We start from the raw sequence: 17235 nt of genomic DNA on the forward strand, positions 1-17235 counted from the left end.
TCAGCAACTTTAAATGCCTCAATGTTCGTTATTATTTTGGAGGACCTGTCCTGGGCCCCTCACACAGGTGCAATTACAAAGAAAAAATGGCAATGCCTCTACTTCCTTAAGTGTTTACAAAGATTCGGCCTGGCATCTAAAACCTTGACAAACTTCTGCAGAAGGGTAGTGAAGAGTATATTGATTTGCTGCATCGTAGCCTGGTATAGAAACACCAATGCCCTTGAATGGAAAATCCTACAAAATATTCAAAGTTCAAAGTAACTTTATCATCAAAGTACATATATGTTACCATATACAATCCTGAGATTCATTTTCTAGTGGGCATACTCAATAAATCCATAGAATATTAGGCATAACAGAATTACTGAAAGACTACACCAACCTGGGTATTCAATCAGTGTGCAAAAGACAACAAACTGCAAATACAAAAAGAAAGAAATAATAATAAGTACCATAAGCAATAAATATTGAGAACATGAGATGAAGTATCCTTTAAAGTGAATCCATCTGTTGTGGGGATATTTCAATGATGGGGCAAGTGAAGTTGAGTGAAGTTATCCCCTTAGGTTCAAGAGCCTGATAGTTGAGGGGTAGTAACTGTTCCTGAACCAGGTGGCATGAGTCCTGATGATTCTGTACCTTTTTCCTGATGGCAGCAGCAAGAAGAGATCATGCCTTGGGTGGAGGAGGAGGTCGCTGATGATTGCTGCTGCTTTCCTATGACAGCATTTTGTACTGATGTGCTCTGCGGTGGGGCTTTACCCATGATGGACTGGGCCTTATCCATTACACTTTGTAGGATTTTCCATTCAAGGGCATTGGTGTTTCCATACCAGACAGTGATGCGGCCAGTCAGTATACATTCCACCACACATCTATGGAAGTTCATCAAAGTTTTAGATGTCATGCTGAATCTTCATAAAATCCTAAGGAAGTAGAGGCACTGATATGGCCCAGTCCATAAAGGGTAAAGCCCTCCCCACCATTGAGCACATCTACACGAAACACTGTCACAGGATATCAGCATGTAGAGCATAGGTCTACGTGCCACTTGAGGAGATATCAGAACGTTAGGGAGCTGCATTTAACCACTTAGAAGAAGTGAGATGCCATTTCCCTTTGAAAGCAGCAGGGACAGAGATGAAGAAACTGGGGTAAAAGCTGATGTGGGCGTATCCTGACGCTTCTTCACATGATCGTAATATGGGTGGCTGTGGTGGCCATGCTGTAGGAAGGATGTGATTGAGTTCAAGAGGATGCAGGCAGAGATTCACAGGAATGTTGCCTGGACTCGAGGGTTTGAGCTAAAGGAGAGAATGAATAAGTTGGGACTGTTTCTCCTGGAGTGTTGGAGACTGAGAAGTGAGCTTTAGAGGTTTATAAAATTAAGGGGAGGGGGGGCATAGATAGGGACAGAGTAAGAGAATCTAAAATTAGAGGGCATAGATTTAAGGTGTGTATAAATTATTTAAAGGGGTTCCAGTGGGAAGGTGGGCAAATGGAACAAGCTGCTGGAGGAGATGATAGAGGCAGGTACAATTACATTTAAAAGACATTTGGACGGGTGACTGGATAGGAGAGCCTTGGAGAGGATATGGGCCAAAATCAGGTGAATGGGATTAGCACAGACAGGCGTCTTGGCTGGTTCAGACCCAATTCTCTATTCCAATGGCCTTGTCAATCCAAAAGTCATCCATTTTAATGGACAAACACGTTGTTTTAATAAATACAAGAGATTCTTGCAGATGCTGGAAATCCACAGCAGCACACCAGATGCTGGAGGAACTTATGAGGTCAGGCAGCATCTACAGAGTGGAATAAACAATTGACGTTTCAGGCAGAGACCCTTCACCAGGACTGGAAAGGAAGGCGGAAGAATCTGGAATATGGTGGTAAGGGGAAGGGAAGGAGTACAAGCTGGAAGGTGACGGGTGAGGGGAAAGGTAGGTGGGTGGGGGAGGGGGGATGAAGGAAGAAGCTGGGAGGTGACGGGTGAGGGGAAAGGTAGGTGGGTGGGGGAGGGGGGATGAAGGAAGAAGCTGGGAGGTGACGGGTGAGGGGAAAGGTAGGTGGGTGGGGGAGGGGGGATGAAGGAAGAAGCTGGGAGGTGATAGGTAAAGTCGCTGAAGAAGAAGGAGTCCAATAGGAAAGGAGAGTGGACCAAGGGAGAAAGGGGAGGAAGAGGTGCACTTGAGGGAGGTGATTGGAAGGTGAGGAAAAGGGGTAAGAGGGGAGCCAGAATGGGAAATTGAAAAAAAGATAGAAGGGGGAGGGGGAGAAATTACCAGAAGTTAGAGAAATCAATGTTCATGCCATCGGGTTGGAGGCTACCCAGGTGGAATATGAGATGTTGCTCCTCCATCTTGAGAGTGGCCTCATCATAGCGGCAGAGGAGGTCATGGACTGAAATGTTGGAATAGGAAGTAGAATATTTTTAAAGCCACTCAGATTTTTTTCTCTCCGGGAGTTGCCTTGAGCAATGCTCTGGGTATATATTTTTTTTAATTGCTGGGCAATCCTTGCGGTTGATAATCTTGATTAGATATTTGCAAGAGGGAAGGGCACTGTTTGCACAATCTCTCCGCTTACTAAACTGAATGATATGCGTGAGTGTTCCATAGGTTTGCCGTCAAAGTGTCCTCTAAACTAAAGGGTGGAGTACAGCACTGGGATATTCCATGTTTTGTGGGGGCACTGTGCCTCTCAAAAGCTCAGTAAAATGGTGACACTAAAATAGAATGGCTTGTCATTTTAATTGTTAAGCAGTTGTGCTAGAAACTGCTTAATGGTGCTGCTTTGTTGAGGTAATACCCCCGCCAACCTGTACGGGCTTATCTGTCAGTAACCTTCAGTCCCCTTATACCTTTCCAGTTAATAGTCTTCCCAGGAGGTGCGGTTCCCCTGGGCTGTGTTGAGGTGCTCTTCCACTTCTGTATAAAACCACTAACCTAAATGGCTGTACCTTTCGGTTAGCGGATCAAAGTTGGAGCAAAGGACATACAAGGTAGGCGAAAAATTACTGATCGGTGGTTCTCTATGGCACATCAGCTGGGACTGGGTGAGAAATGTGTGGAATGTGATTAATGAAATGGTTGAAGTTTTATTCCGTATTAACAAGGAGAGTTGTGCAAGACGTGTACAAACCAGTACCGGCGTGTTCAGGCTACTGTAATTTCCTTCAAAATGGAAAGAAATTTTTGGAAGGAACATTAACCTAAATAATTAACTTGAATGTGAGTTATGTATGTGAGAATTGAATGGTGTGTGGGCATAGATTTAGAGGGATGGACAACGGATACAGGGGCTATGGATGAAAGGGAATACAATGAAACAGAATGTGGAATTGCAGAGCAGCAACAGCCAACAATGTTGTGGCAAATCAATTTTAAATTAGTAATCAAATGGCTAATTGAACTAATTCCCTCTGCCAACCCAATATTTACATCCTTCCGTTATAGAAATTTTTTTTTAAACTGTGCGGTTACGATATGTAACTTGCTATCTACAAGAAACAAAAGGGGGAGAAATTTGACAGGAAATAATTTGCTGGTCTGTTGTGAAAAAGCAGGGAATGCAACTGACCAGCTACCTTGATAAGGAACCAGCGAAGTCTCAATAGTTCCATGTCTTAATAATTCTGAATGTGTTCTTTATCGATTCCTTCTACTGTCAGCAAAAGCACTTCAGAAGTTCTGACAGAGGAATTGTTACAAATCACATTGGCACATTTAAGGCCTGTCCTTTACAAGCACTACTTTGCCATTTTCACAGGAGCACAAGAAAGCAGGACCATGCTACATACTCTAGCATTCAGTATGATCCTAAGACCATAAGCTATAGGAGCAGAATTCAGCTGTTTGGCCCATTGAGTTTGCTCTGCCATTTGGTCATAACTGATTTATTAATACTTACCATAAACTCCTTTTGCTATTTCATGTTAACAATCCCTATGAAACAGCTTTAACATAACAAAACATCAAGGTGCATCGCAGGAATGCTACCGATTGGTACTAAAATTCTGCTGCATCAGAAAATATAAGGCCAGGTTACCAAAAGATTTGTAGTGTAGGTTTTAATCAGCTCCTTTGAGGTTCTCACAATGACTGATCTGCAGTGTCCCCCTTTTCGAGCCAGTTCCCACACCCCAACATTCCTCAATCTGCCAAATACTTTTCAATCTCCACTTTAAATATATCGAAGTATCTCTAGGCTCAACCTTCCCTAGACTGTAGAGAATGCCAGAGATTTATTACCCTCTGATAGAAAACATTTATACACACCCAGCTTTAACTGACCGACCTTTATTTTGTGACTGTGACCTTTGGGACCGGAGAGTCACTGAAGCTGGTGATATTAACGTCTTTATTCATCGCGACAAGCAAACATTCTCTTTGATATCCTTTCCGTAGAGTCTCCAAAAGTTAAAGCAAATCACACTCTTACACCATTCAGATCAAAGGTAATAGCAGATGATTCAATACAAGTTCAATAACTACAATGACACAGTTTATTTCAATATTTTGAGCCCTAAGAGTTACATATCTACGGTGGAGGCATTCTGAATATTCAAATACCTTTGCTGGGACAACGTCATTCACAAAGATGGTCTAAAAGCTTCTGAAGACAGAGAACCCAGACACTCAAAAACTAATGGTGTGAGGCTGACTCTCTGAGTACATAATATCCCAGCCATTGATTAATCAACTACACTTGTGACCATGTTTGATATGCTGAGTGACGTAATCAGTCTGGTTTGCAAGCTTTGCTGGACTCAGTCACAATAGTGCAAAATAACTTAGCCTATGTTGTCTTACATTTGGCTTATACAAATGAGAACTTCATACGGTCACTTTGCAGACCTTAGCAGCCATCCCCATACTGTGGGCTAGCAGTCTGTGCTCTGGACAATTCTGTTTGTTTACAAAGCTGTCCTTTCAACTTCAACCTGATTACAACTTGCAAGGTAGGATCTCATTTGAATTAATATCCGCTATGTTCATATCAGAATCAGGTTTAATATCACCACAATATGTTGTGAAATTTGTGGCAGCAGCACACTGCAATACATGATAAGCATAGAAAAAAAACTGAATTACAGAAAGTATATATCTATATTTAATAGTTGAGTTAAAATAAGAGGTGCAAAAACAGAAATAAATTTAAAAAGTAGTGAGGTAGCATTCATGGGTTCAAGCCCATTTAGGAATCGGATGGCAGAAGGGAAGAAGCTGTTCCTGAATCACTGAGTGTGTGCCTTCAGGCTTCTGTCCCTCCTTCCTGACGGTAACAGTGAGAAGGGGGCATGTACTGGGTGGTGGGTGCCCTCAATGATGGACGCCGCCTTCCTTAGACACCATTCCTCGAAGATGTCTTGGTTACTGTGAAGACTACTACCCATGATAGAGCTGACTAATTTTACAAGTTTCTGCAATCCTGTGCAGTAGCCCCCCGAAGTCCACAAACAGCTCTTTGGTCTTATTAACGTTGAGTGCAAGGTTGTTGCTATGACACATCTCAACTAACTGGTATAGCTCGCTCCTGTATGCCCTCTCATCACCATCTGAGATTCTGCCAACAATGGTTGTATCTCTAGCAAATTTATAGGTGGTATTTGAGCTGTGCCCAGCCACAGAGTCACGGGTGTAGAGAGAGTAAAGCAGTGGGCTAAGCACACACCCCTGTAGTGTGCCAGTGCTGATTGTCAGCAAGGTGGAGATGTTATTTCCAATCCACACGGATTGTGGTCTTCTGGTTAGGAAGTCAAGGATCCAGTTGCAGAGGGAGGTATAGAGGACAGGTACTGTAGCTTTTTGATCAGGACATTTAATTGCATAACTCCTGAATCCTTAATGCCACATCCCCTTGACAATGACTTGAGCCATGATCCTTGTGGAACAGAGTATCAAGGTCTGTTGGTTTGCAAGGACCCAGCATCAATCAGAAATGTGTCTTTATACTGCATCATTCACCCCTCAGGACATCCCAAGGTATATTGTAGTAACAGCTTGGCCTTGGAAGTGCAGATATTGTGCACAGCAGCAAAATGTGCTCCCACAAATACCAATGTAACAATATCCAGATAATCTGCTTTTAATGATACTGGGTAAAAATAGACCAAGGTGGTAAAGCAGCGGTCCCCAACCACCGGGCTGTGGACTGGTACCGGGCCGCAAAGCATGTGCTGTCGGGCCACAAGCAAATGATATCATTTGGCGATATGAGTCAGCTGCACCTTTCCTCATTCCCTGTCACGCACTGTTGAACTTGAACACCACCCCCCCCCACCCGTCAGCCAGTCCGCAAGAATATTGTCAATATTAAACCGGTCCGCAGTGCAAAAAAGGTTGGGGACCCCTGTGTTAAAGAATTGTTGGGGACCCCTGTGTTAAAGAATTGTAGAAAGTCCAGAAGAAAGTTGTTTGGCCGACTACATCTGCATTTTCTCATTCCAATCCACAGCACTTGAACCAAGGCCCCTATGAATCATTGTCTCAAGGATATGCCCACACATGTTTTAAATGTAATGAGGATTTCTCTTTTAGGAAGAAAATTCAAGACCTGTACACCCTCTGATGAATAATAGTTCTCCCATTCCTCCACTTCTTCTTCTGTCATTTACTTTCAATATTTCCCTCCTTATTTTTGGTTTTTTAACCAGGAAAATTAATCTTTCCTATATATTCTATCTATAAACCTATCTATACATTTATTCTATCTTTTCATCTTTCTTAAGTCCCCAGTTAACATCAGCGTAGATAACTTCACTCAACTCTGAAATGATACCATAATCTATGGACTCACTTCCAAGGATCCTGTAACTTATGTTATCTGTATTATTTATTTCCTATTTATTTATTATTACTTTTGTTTTTTTGTGTGTACACAGTTTGCCTTCTTTTGCACATTGATTGTTTGTCAGTCTGTGTGTAGCCTTTCATTGATTCAGTTGTATTTCTATGTTCTATTGTGAATGCCAGCAAGAAAATGAATCTCGGGGTAGGATATGACGACATCTACAGTACGTACTTTGATAATAAATTTACTTTGGACTTACTTACTTTCCTCTGTTTTGAAGAAAACATCCCCAGCCCATCTTTATTCCTCATAGCTAACATTTTCCAGTCCTGGTAACATTCCTATAAATCTTCTGTGCGCCCATCCCAGTGCAATCACATGTCACGGACTGCATCCTGCTCCTATAAATTATGATGTGGGAATCTTTCACACCCACCTGAAAGAACAAACAGTGCTTCAGTTACACATTGCACCTGATAGATGACACCTCTGCAGCACTCCCTCACTAGGATGGACCTTGAACCAATAACGATATGAGGAGAGAGGCAAGATTGCTAGCTATCCCCCCTTTTCCCCCTGCCACCCCCCCCCCACCTGTTCATCAGGTAAGGTTGCTGATAGGGTTAATTTGTTTTTATATTCTGTGTGAGAGACAGAATTTATTAACGCAGTTATAAATAAGACTGGAATTAAACAATACTGAATGAACGTGCCCACATTCAACATTTCTATTTGTTCAGAATTCCCATTTCAGCCTGAATAGTTACGTTTGTGTTTCCCAGGACAGAGCAGCATTCTGTCTTCATTAACTTTAATAAATAGCAGAGAAATTATAAACAAGGGAAATTGAACCCCCCGCTAATTACCAGATTTTAGTAGGTTGGGCTGCACAATTTTGCACACTGATTACTTTTTCCCCTGAGGCGTCTGAGAGTAATTTATGTTTGGCCACTGTGATCAAATGGTTACAAGATTATCATCTGCTGATTGTACTCAGCTCCTGGGAGAAGTGAATATCAGAGGCAAACTGGTATTCTCAAACACATTTAGCACAAGGAACAGATGACATATTTCTCCTCAGTGAGACTCCATGTGGTATATTGCATTTCACTGTAGGCATCTGCAGAGGTTTTGAAATATATTCCATGCCCCTATCACATACAAAAGCTGTTCGAGGCTGATCTAGAATGAACATTCTGAAAATTATGACCTTTATGAATAAAGAAAGGCTTACGTTCTACAGCACTTTTTACTAAGTCAGTCAAAGTACTCGTGGTCAATGCTGCCAGCCAAGAAATACAGCAACCAATTTGCACGCATCAGATGTCTACAATTAGTAATCAAATCATCATCAGTCATCTTTTGCAGTTTTGTTAAATATTCGCCATGACAAAGGAACCAACTGCTTTGTCAAATGCTGCCACTAGATATTGCAAGTCACGGTAAGAAGGAAGCAGTTTTTAGTGTAACCAAGAGATGGCACCGAGAATAAGGACGTCCCCTATATTTGGAATTTGGAGTATTGTGTGCAGTTTTGGTCACCAAGTTACAGGGAGGATATTAATAAGGTTGAAAGAGTGCAGAGAAGGTTTACAAGGATGTTGCCGGGACTTGAAAAACTGAGTTACAGAGAAAGGTTGAATAGGTTAGGACTTTATTCCCTGGAGCGTAGAAGAATGAGGGGAGATTTGATAGAGGTATATAAAAATATGATGGGTATAGATAGAGTGAATGCAAGCAGGCTTTTTCCACTGAGGCTAGGAGAGAAAAAAACCAGAGGACATGGGTTAAGGGTGAAGGAGGGAAAAGTTTAAAGGGAACATTAGTGGGGGCTTCTTCACACAGAGACTGGTGGGAGTGTGGAATGAGCTGCCAGATGAAGTGGAGAATGCGGGCTCACTTTTAACATTTAAGAAAAACTTGGACATGTACATGGATGGGAGGTATATGGAGGGATATGGTCCAGGTGCAGGTCAGTGGGACTAGGCAGAAAAATGGTTCGGCACAGCCAAGGAGGGTCAAAAGGCCTGTTTCTGTGCTGTAATGTTCTATGGTTCTATATCAGTGTCAGCTGTCTCCCCTGATTTTATGCTGAGGTCACTGAGGTGAAATTTGGACATAAAATGATCCAACGTGCAGCATCAAGACTGCCATCACAACTGTCAACACATCAGTGATCAGGGACAGTCTGAATTGGAGATCTGACTGTTTGGGACAATAATTAATTTGGCACTGACTTTATTAATCCTTTTTTTTTAGCTGCTTGCTGATAACATAGAATGGCTTCTGTGAAAGATCCATTAACGAAGGAGCTGGAGGAGGAACTAAAACTGAACACAGATGATCTCCGTAGCCATGCCTGGTTCTACGGCCCTATCCCACGACAGGTTGGAATTTCCTCTCTATTTCATTCTGTATCTCTGAACCATGAGGTTCAAACTTAACACAACTTGAAAACCATAGCATGCAGTTAAATTTCCTTGAAGTTAATTGAAAATGCTGTTTTTCCAGTATTGTGCAATTGAATTTTTTTAAGTTAAAAATGCTGTAACCACTACAAACCCTTCATGGCCTCTATCACCTGCATCCCGTTGGAAAAGTCCACACAGACTGATGCGTATTGCTCCTATAGGAACATTGTAGAGAAAGTTGGGTCACCTTGTGCTGGGGTTGATTGTAGGTTTTGACCTGGGAATTGGATACTACGGTGTTGGACTCAGCCCTCTAATTTCTTATGCTTCAAGGTCAACACACACTACACCAGTCCCCACTTTAATGTCCCGACAGGAGTCCTAGCCAAATTCAGGCCCCGACCATTCTGCTGGTCTGCAATTTCCCAGATCATCGAATCTACCAGGTCAAATTTCATTCCTTCTGTTTTGATTCTGCTGGACCCTGATTCATCCAATGGCCAGGATTTTTCTAGTACCTAATTCTACCCTCCCCTCTCCCTGCTGATTCTGTTAGACCTTGAATACGCCCTCTCCTCGTGTTTGAGTCTTCTGACCTCTGACCTCCACTTTTTCTTTGATTCTGGCACTACTGGAGTCCTTCCCCTCCCCGCGCCACTGATTCATCAATTCCCAGATTCCTCTCAGGCTCTTTCTTTATTCTGTTAGTCTCTACTCTCTTAATTCCTCATCACTATACCTCTCCCCGCCCCCCCCCCACCAAATCGCAATACCAATAATGCTCCCTGAACAATCCTCCTCCTTTCAAACTGCAGGATATCAAAGCCACGTTACCACCCTCCCTAAATCCTGGCCATGGCAAAGGAGCTCTTGGACTGTGTCCACTGAGTCACCCGCTCCCCCAGTATGACCTTAACATATAGGAGCAGAATTAGGCCATTCAGCCCATCGGGTCTGCTCTGCCATTCCATCATGGCTGATTTATTATCCCTCTCAACCCCATTCTCCTGCTTTCTCTTCATAACCTTTGACGCCCTGACTAATCCAGAACCTATCAACCTCTGTTTTAACTACACCCAATGATTGGTCTTCACAGCCATCTGCGGAATAAATTCCTCAGATGCACCCCCCGCCCCCGGCTAAAGAAATTCCTCCTCAGACAAAGCCAGCCTCTTAAAGGGGTTGAGGACATATTTTGTAAAAAAAAAAAGATGCAATACAATAAGCGAAAATGTCAGTCGAGGGCCAAGGATAAAAACACCAATTTGCTACATCCATCTAGGTTGCAAAAGAGGTTGCAACAAAATCCTAACCAGTTACCTCTGCAAAGAGGTATTTTTTTGAATTATTAATTTGGCTCAGAGATCAAATGAGAGCCAGGATAAAGAACTATAGGTCTAGGGTAAAGCATTGATGACATGTAGAGGAATCCACATGGATTCTGATAAACCGATTCTGTCTGAACCAATTGGCAGATCCAATTCACCACAAATGTGACATTCCATTTGCCACACTGCCTAACTGTGCCCTTTAATTTTACTTGGTTCTGCTGCCACGGAACAACAAATTTCCTGACGTACGTCACTGGTAATAAACCTCATTCAGATCCCAATTCACTGCTTGAATTGGAACTGTAGCCCCATCTATTAAGGCAACAACGCATATTCATACACCACTTCCAACACAAGAGAAAACAGTCCTTAAAAAAAGGTGCAGACTTCACAGTGGGGAGAAACTGTTAATGGAAAAAGTGAGGAATTGAGATGTGTTTTTTTTTTCAAAAACATCTAAATATAGAGAAGGAAATGGCAGAACTGATACTTCAACAGGAAGTTAGGGTTCCAACAGTTGATTAGATATCAGTGGCTGAACAGGAGTTATGCTCTTGTTATCAAAAGACAGTAGTCAGGAACCACTATGCCATCAAAATGGCAGGCTGCCTGGAAAATAAAGCAAGCACCCATGAGTTCCACCACTGTGTTATTGGTGATCATGAAATAGTGCCAACTTTTTCACATTTATTATCCTGCAGGACTTCAAGGAATCCTTTTCCTTGGCCTCTTCTAAGAATGTATTTAACTCATAGCCAAATAGCAGCAGGATCAGATGTTGATCTTGGACTTCAGCTGATCGGTTGACCTCAGGTCTTATCTCTAATCTCAAGCCTGAAGCCTTTCATTCTTTCATCCTAAAACAAACATGGAAAGGCAAATAAAATAAATTTAACATTAGCCGATGGATAGCAGATGGGGGCTGATTCTCCTCTTTGTTGACAGGAAGCAGAGGCGCTGATTGAGAGAGATGGAGACTTCCTCATACGCGAGTCCCGTTCCAGTCCAGGAGACTATGTACTGAGCTGCACCTGGAAACACGAGCCTCTCCATTTCAAGATCATCCGCGTGGTCCTGCGGCACAAGGAATCCTACACCCGCGTGCTGTACCAGTTTGAACAGGAGAGCTTCGATAACCTCCCAGCGCTAGTGCGATTCTACGTGGGGAACCGCAGGCCAATTTCAGAGAAAAGCGGAGCGATAATCTTCCATCCAGTAAACCGCACTGTACCCTTGAGGTGCATAGAGGAAAAATATAGGAAAGCATCAAATCAAAGATCACAGCAAGGACAACAGGCAGTCAAAAGCAATGATCAAAATAAAAGATTCAGCTTAAATCTATCCGAAGGAGTATCTTTGGGCCAGCTTGAAGTGGATAGTAATCTTTTGAGGTAATTATTTACTTAAATAACTCTGGCAACCACAGTGACAGGGCTGAGAATGGGTCAGTTGGTATACAACTAGATGCAGTTGTATACGGGAAGGACAGGCAGATGGTAGGACAAAAGTGCAGTCAGCGGGGTGAATTGCAGAGTAACATGGGAACAAAATCTAAAAGAGTGATGAATACAGGACTGGAGGTGTTATATTTTAATGCACGCAGTATATGGAATAAGGTAGATGATCATGTAGCGCAGTCACAGATTAGTAGGAATGCCATTGTAGGCACCACTGAGTTGGCTGAAAGAAGATCATAGTTGGGAGCTTAACATCTAAGGATACACATTGTATCGAAATGTCAGGTAGGTAAGCAGAGGGGTGGGGTGGCTCTGTAGGTAAAAAAAATCAAATCCTTAGAAAGAGGTTACACACTATTCAAAGATGTAGAATCCTTGTGGGTAGCTTTAAGAAACTTTAAGGATAAAAAGACCCTGATGGGAGTTATATACAAGTCTCTGAACAGTAGCCAGAATGTGGTCTGCAAATTACATCAGAAGATAGTAAACGCATGTCAAAAGGGCAATGTTATGATAATCATGAGTGATTTCAATATGCAGGCAATTTGGGAAAAGCAGGTTGGTGTTGGATCCTGAGACAGAGAATTTCTAGAATGTCTGCGAGATGGCTTTTTAGAGCAGTTTGGCTTTGAGCCCACGAGGGGAAGGGCTAATTTTGGATTGGGTGTTGTGCTATGAACTGGATTTGCATAGGGAGCTTAAGGTTAAGGAACCCTTAGGAGAAAGTGATCATAATATGATAGATTTTACCATGCAGTTTGAGAGGGAGAAGCTAAAGTCAGATGTATCAGTTTTACAGTAGAGTAAAGGGAATTATAGAGGTCTGAGAGAGGGGCTGGCCACAGTGAGTTGGAAGGGGACACTAGTAAAGATGACAGCAGAACAACAATGGCTGGATTTTCTGAGAGCAATTTGGAAGGCACAGGATAGATACATCCCAATGAAGAAATACATTCTAAAGGCAGAATGATGCAACCATGGCTGACAAGGGAAGTGAAAAGCAACATAAAAGCAAAAGAGAGGGTATATAACAGAGGAAAAATTAGTGGAAAGTTAAAGGATTGGGAAGCTTTTAAAATCCAACAGAAGGCAACTAAAAAGGCCACAGGGAGGGAAAAGATGAAATATCAAGGTAAGCTAGCAAATAATATCAAAGAGGATAACAAAAGTTTGTTTTCAGATACATAAAGAGTAAAAGAGAGGTGAGAGTAGATACTGGATCACTGGAAAGGTAGTAATGGTGGACAAGGAAATGGCGGATAAACTAAATAAGTATTTTGCACCTGTCTTCACGGTGGAAGACACTAATAGTATGCCAGAAGTTCGAGAGTGTTAGGGGGCAGAAGTGAGTGCAATTGCTATCACAAGGGAGAAGGTGCTTGGGAAGCTGAAAGGCCCTAAGGTAGATAAGTCACCTGGACCAGATGGACTACACTCCAGGGTTCTGAAAGAGGTGGCTGGGAAGATTATGGAGGGATTCTTCTTTCAAGGAGAAGGTTCCGGAGGATTGGAAAATTCCAAATGTTACTTGACTCTTCAAGAAGGGAGAGAGGCAGAAGAAAGGAAATTATAGACCAGTTAACCCAACCTCAGTGGCTGGAAAGATGTTGAAGTTGATTGTTAAGGATGAGGTTTCAGGGTACTTGGAGCGACATGATAAAATAGGCCAGAGTCCGCATAGTTTCTTTAAGGGGAAATCTTGCCTGACAAAACTGTCGGAATTCTTTGAGGAAATTAACAAGCAGGATAGACAAAGGAGAATCGGTGGATGTAGTGCCCTTGGATCTTCAGAAGGCTTTTGACAAGGTTCCGCACATGAGGCTGCTTAACAAGATAAGAGCCCATAATATTACAGGAAAAATTCTAGCATGGATTGAGGATTGGCTGATTGGCAGGAGGCAAAGAGTGGGAATAAAGGGAGCCTTTTCTGGTTGACTGCTGGTGATTAATGGTTGGTGTTCCTCAGGGGTTGGTGTTGGGACCACTTCTTTTTACATTATATTTGGTTGACAGAATTGATGATTTAGTGGCCAAGTTTGCAGATGATATTAAAATATGTGGAGGGGCAGGTAGTGTTGAGGAAGCAGGGAGGCTGCAGAAGGACTTAAGACAGATTAGGTGAATAGGCAAAGAAGAGGCAGGTGGAATACAGTGTCGGGAAGCATACGGTCATGCACTTTGGTAGAAGGAACAAAAGTATAGATTATTTTCTGAGTGGGCCGAAAATTCAAAAATCTGAGGTGCAAGGGGATTTGGAAGTCCTTGTGCAGGACTTCCTAAAGGTTAACTTGCAGGTTGAGTTGTGAGGAAGGCAAATGCAATGGTACCAATCATTTCAAGAGGACTAGGATATAAAAGCAAGGATGCAATGCTGAAGCTTTATAAGGCACTGGTGAGGCCTCACTTGGAATATTGTGAGCAGTTTTGGGTTCCTTATCTAAGAAAGAATGTACTGACATTGGAGAGGGTTCAAAAGAGGTTCACGAAAATGATTCTGGGCATGGAAAGGCTTATCATTTGAGGAGTGTTTGATGACTTTGGGTGTGTACTCACTGAAATTTAGAAGAATGAGGAGGGATCTCATCGAAACCTATTGAATTTTGGAAGGCCTTGATGGAGTGGATGTGGAGAGAATACCTCCTATAGGGGGGGAGTCTACGACCAGAGGGAACAGCCTCAGAATAGAGGGACATTCATTTCGAATGGAGTTGAGGAGGAATTTCTTGAACCAGATGGTGGTGAATCTGTGGAATTTGTTGCCACATGCAGCTGTGGAGGCCAGGTCACTGGGTGTACTTAAGGCAAAGATGGATGGGTTGTTGATTAGTCAGGGTGTGAAGAGTTACAGAGAGAAGGCAGGGGAATGGGGTTGAGAGCAAAATTGGATCAGCCATGATGAAATGATGGCTCAAACTCATAGCCTAATTCTGTCCCTAACTGTTATGGTCTTATGCTCTTAATTCCATTAGCAAGTTCAGCTACCAGATGTCATCTTCCATGTTCCATAAACTTGAGCTCATTGAAACTCTGCTGATATACCCCACTGGCCATTCACGTTCTCTAATATCACTGGCCTGTATCAATTCCATGCTTACAGTATCTGTACCTAAATTTAGAAATCTAGTTTACAAATCCCTGTATTGTCTGGCTGACGTAAACTATCCAGTTTTAATTATTCCACCAATGGCAGTCATGTTTCTAGCTTTCTAGGCCCTAAATTTGTTTGGTGAATGATCTTTCTCTTCCTCTTTGGTACCTTAATGTTTTTGGTCAGATGACCTGATTTCTCTTTTGAAGACTCTGAATCAAGTTTAGTTGATAAAACTCCTGTGAAGCCCCTTGGGGCATTTTTACTGTGCTAATCCTAGCAGAGACAAAGATATACCTGGAGATCAAATAAGATCATAAGATATAGGAGCAGAATTAGGATATTCGGCCCATTGAGTCTGCTCTGCCATTCCATCATGGCTGACACTTTTTTCCAACCCCATTCTCCTGCCTTCTCCCTGTAACATCTTACCCCTTACCAATCAAGAACCTATCAATTTCTGCCTTAAAGATTAGTTTTACTTGAAACATCGAAGCATACAGTACCAGCATCCAGCACAGTCTGAGGATGTGCTAGGGACAGCCCATGTGTTGCCATTCGTCCAGCACCAACAGAGCATGCCCACAGCCATCTAACCCTTACCCATATGTCTTTGCAAAGTGGGAAGAAATGGAAGCACCCAGAGAAATCCCACTCTGTCACACAGAGAATGTCCCAACTCCTTAAAGACAGTGGAGGGAGATGAATCCCGGCTGTTGGCACTGTGAGGCATTACACTAACAGCTACACCACCATATCTACCTATCACCTGGCCTTCACAGGCCTCTGTATCAACAAATTCCATAGATTCACCACCCTCGGGCTGAAGAAATTTCTCCTTCTCTCAGTTTTAAAGGAAGGTCCTTTCCTTTTATTCTGAGGCTACGCCTCCCAATCCTAGACTCTCCTGCTAATGGAAACATTCTCTCTCCATCCAGTCTTTCAGGGCTTTCAGGATCCAGTAGGATCAATAGGGTCAATGAGATTACTACCCCTCCCCCCCGCCACGCCCAGCTCATTCCTATGAACTCCTTAGAGTTTAGACCCAGAGAACGCAAGCATTCCTCATGTCAAGCCAACACTCACAACACGCTGGAGGAACTCAGCAGGTCGGGCAGCATCCGTGGAAAAGATCGGTCGACGTTTCGGGCCGGAACCCTTCATCAGGACTGAAGAGGGAAGGGGCAGAGGCCCTATAAAGAAGGTGGGGGAGGGTGGGAAGGAGAAGGCTGGTAGGTTCCAGGTGAAAAACCAGTAAGGGGAAAGATAAAGGGGTGGGGGAGGGGAAGCAGGGAGGTGACAGGCAGGAAAGGTGAAGAAGGAATAGGGGAAAACACAATGGGTAGTAGAAGGAGGCGGAACCATGAGGGAGGTGATAGGCAGCTGGGGGAGGGGGCAGAGTGACATAGGGATAGAGGAAGGGAGGGGGAGGGAACTACCGGAAGTTGGAGAATTCTATGTTCATACCAAGAACATAGAATTGACGAAGGGTCATTTCCATCTGACGAAGGGTTCCGGCCCAAAACGTTGACTCATCGTTTCCACGGATGCTGCCCGACCTGCTGAGTTCCTCCAGTGTGTTGTGAGTGTTGCTTTGACCCCAGCATCTGCAGATTATTTTGTGTTTACGATCTTCATGTCAAGCCTTTCATTCTCATGAACTTCCTCTGGACTCTCTCCAGGGCCAGCACATCTCTCTTCAGATACCAGGCCCAAAATTGGTTCGCAGTGTTCCAAATGCAGTCTGACCAATACCTTACAAAGACTCAGTAGTATATTCTTGCTCTTATGTTCTTGGCCTCTCAAAATGAATGCTAACATTACATTTGCCTTCTTAACTACCAACTCAACCTGCAAGTTAACCTTAAGGGAACCCTGAACTAGGATTCCCCAAGTCCCTTTGCACCTTTGATTTCTGAATTCTCCCTCCATTTAGACAACAGTCTACACCCTTATTCTTTATTCCTGGGAAAGGAAAGAAATACAGTAAACACAAGAGAAGAAATAAATCAGCCAGAGATCTCTAGCTGACTACTGAGCTGTGCTGGACAGTCAAGTGTTGGGAAAAGGCTATCTCTGGTTTAGTTCAGAAACAACCCAAGCTTCGAAGGCTCCATTCAATGAGCCAGTTCAGGCGATCAATGCTCCAA

At 43.0% G+C, this 17235-nt stretch overlaps 1 protein-coding gene across 2 annotated transcripts in view; it reads left to right on the forward strand.

Annotated features, from left to right (window-relative positions):
- Positions 1-2597: 2597 nt before the first annotated feature.
- Positions 2598-17235, forward strand: part of LOC134339489 (breast cancer anti-estrogen resistance protein 3 homolog) — a 52027-nt gene continuing 37389 nt past the window's right edge. Inside the window, exons 1-3 of one of the 2 annotated variants that reach the window (XM_063036042.1) lie at positions 2598-3007; positions 9058-9185; positions 11486-11931. In XM_063036042.1, the coding sequence (XP_062892112.1) occupies positions 9078-9185; positions 11486-11931 (554 nt within the window). In that variant the 5' untranslated portion in view covers positions 2598-3007; positions 9058-9077. Of the gene's footprint in view, positions 3008-4944; positions 4967-9057; positions 9186-11485; positions 11932-17235 lie in introns of those variants that run through there. The other variant, XM_063036044.1, reaches the window with a different exon arrangement.

Source organism: Mobula hypostoma, chromosome 29 (genome assembly GCF_963921235.1).
Source record: "Mobula hypostoma chromosome 29, sMobHyp1.1, whole genome shotgun sequence".
NCBI lineage: Eukaryota > Metazoa > Chordata > Chondrichthyes > Myliobatiformes > Myliobatidae > Mobula > Mobula hypostoma.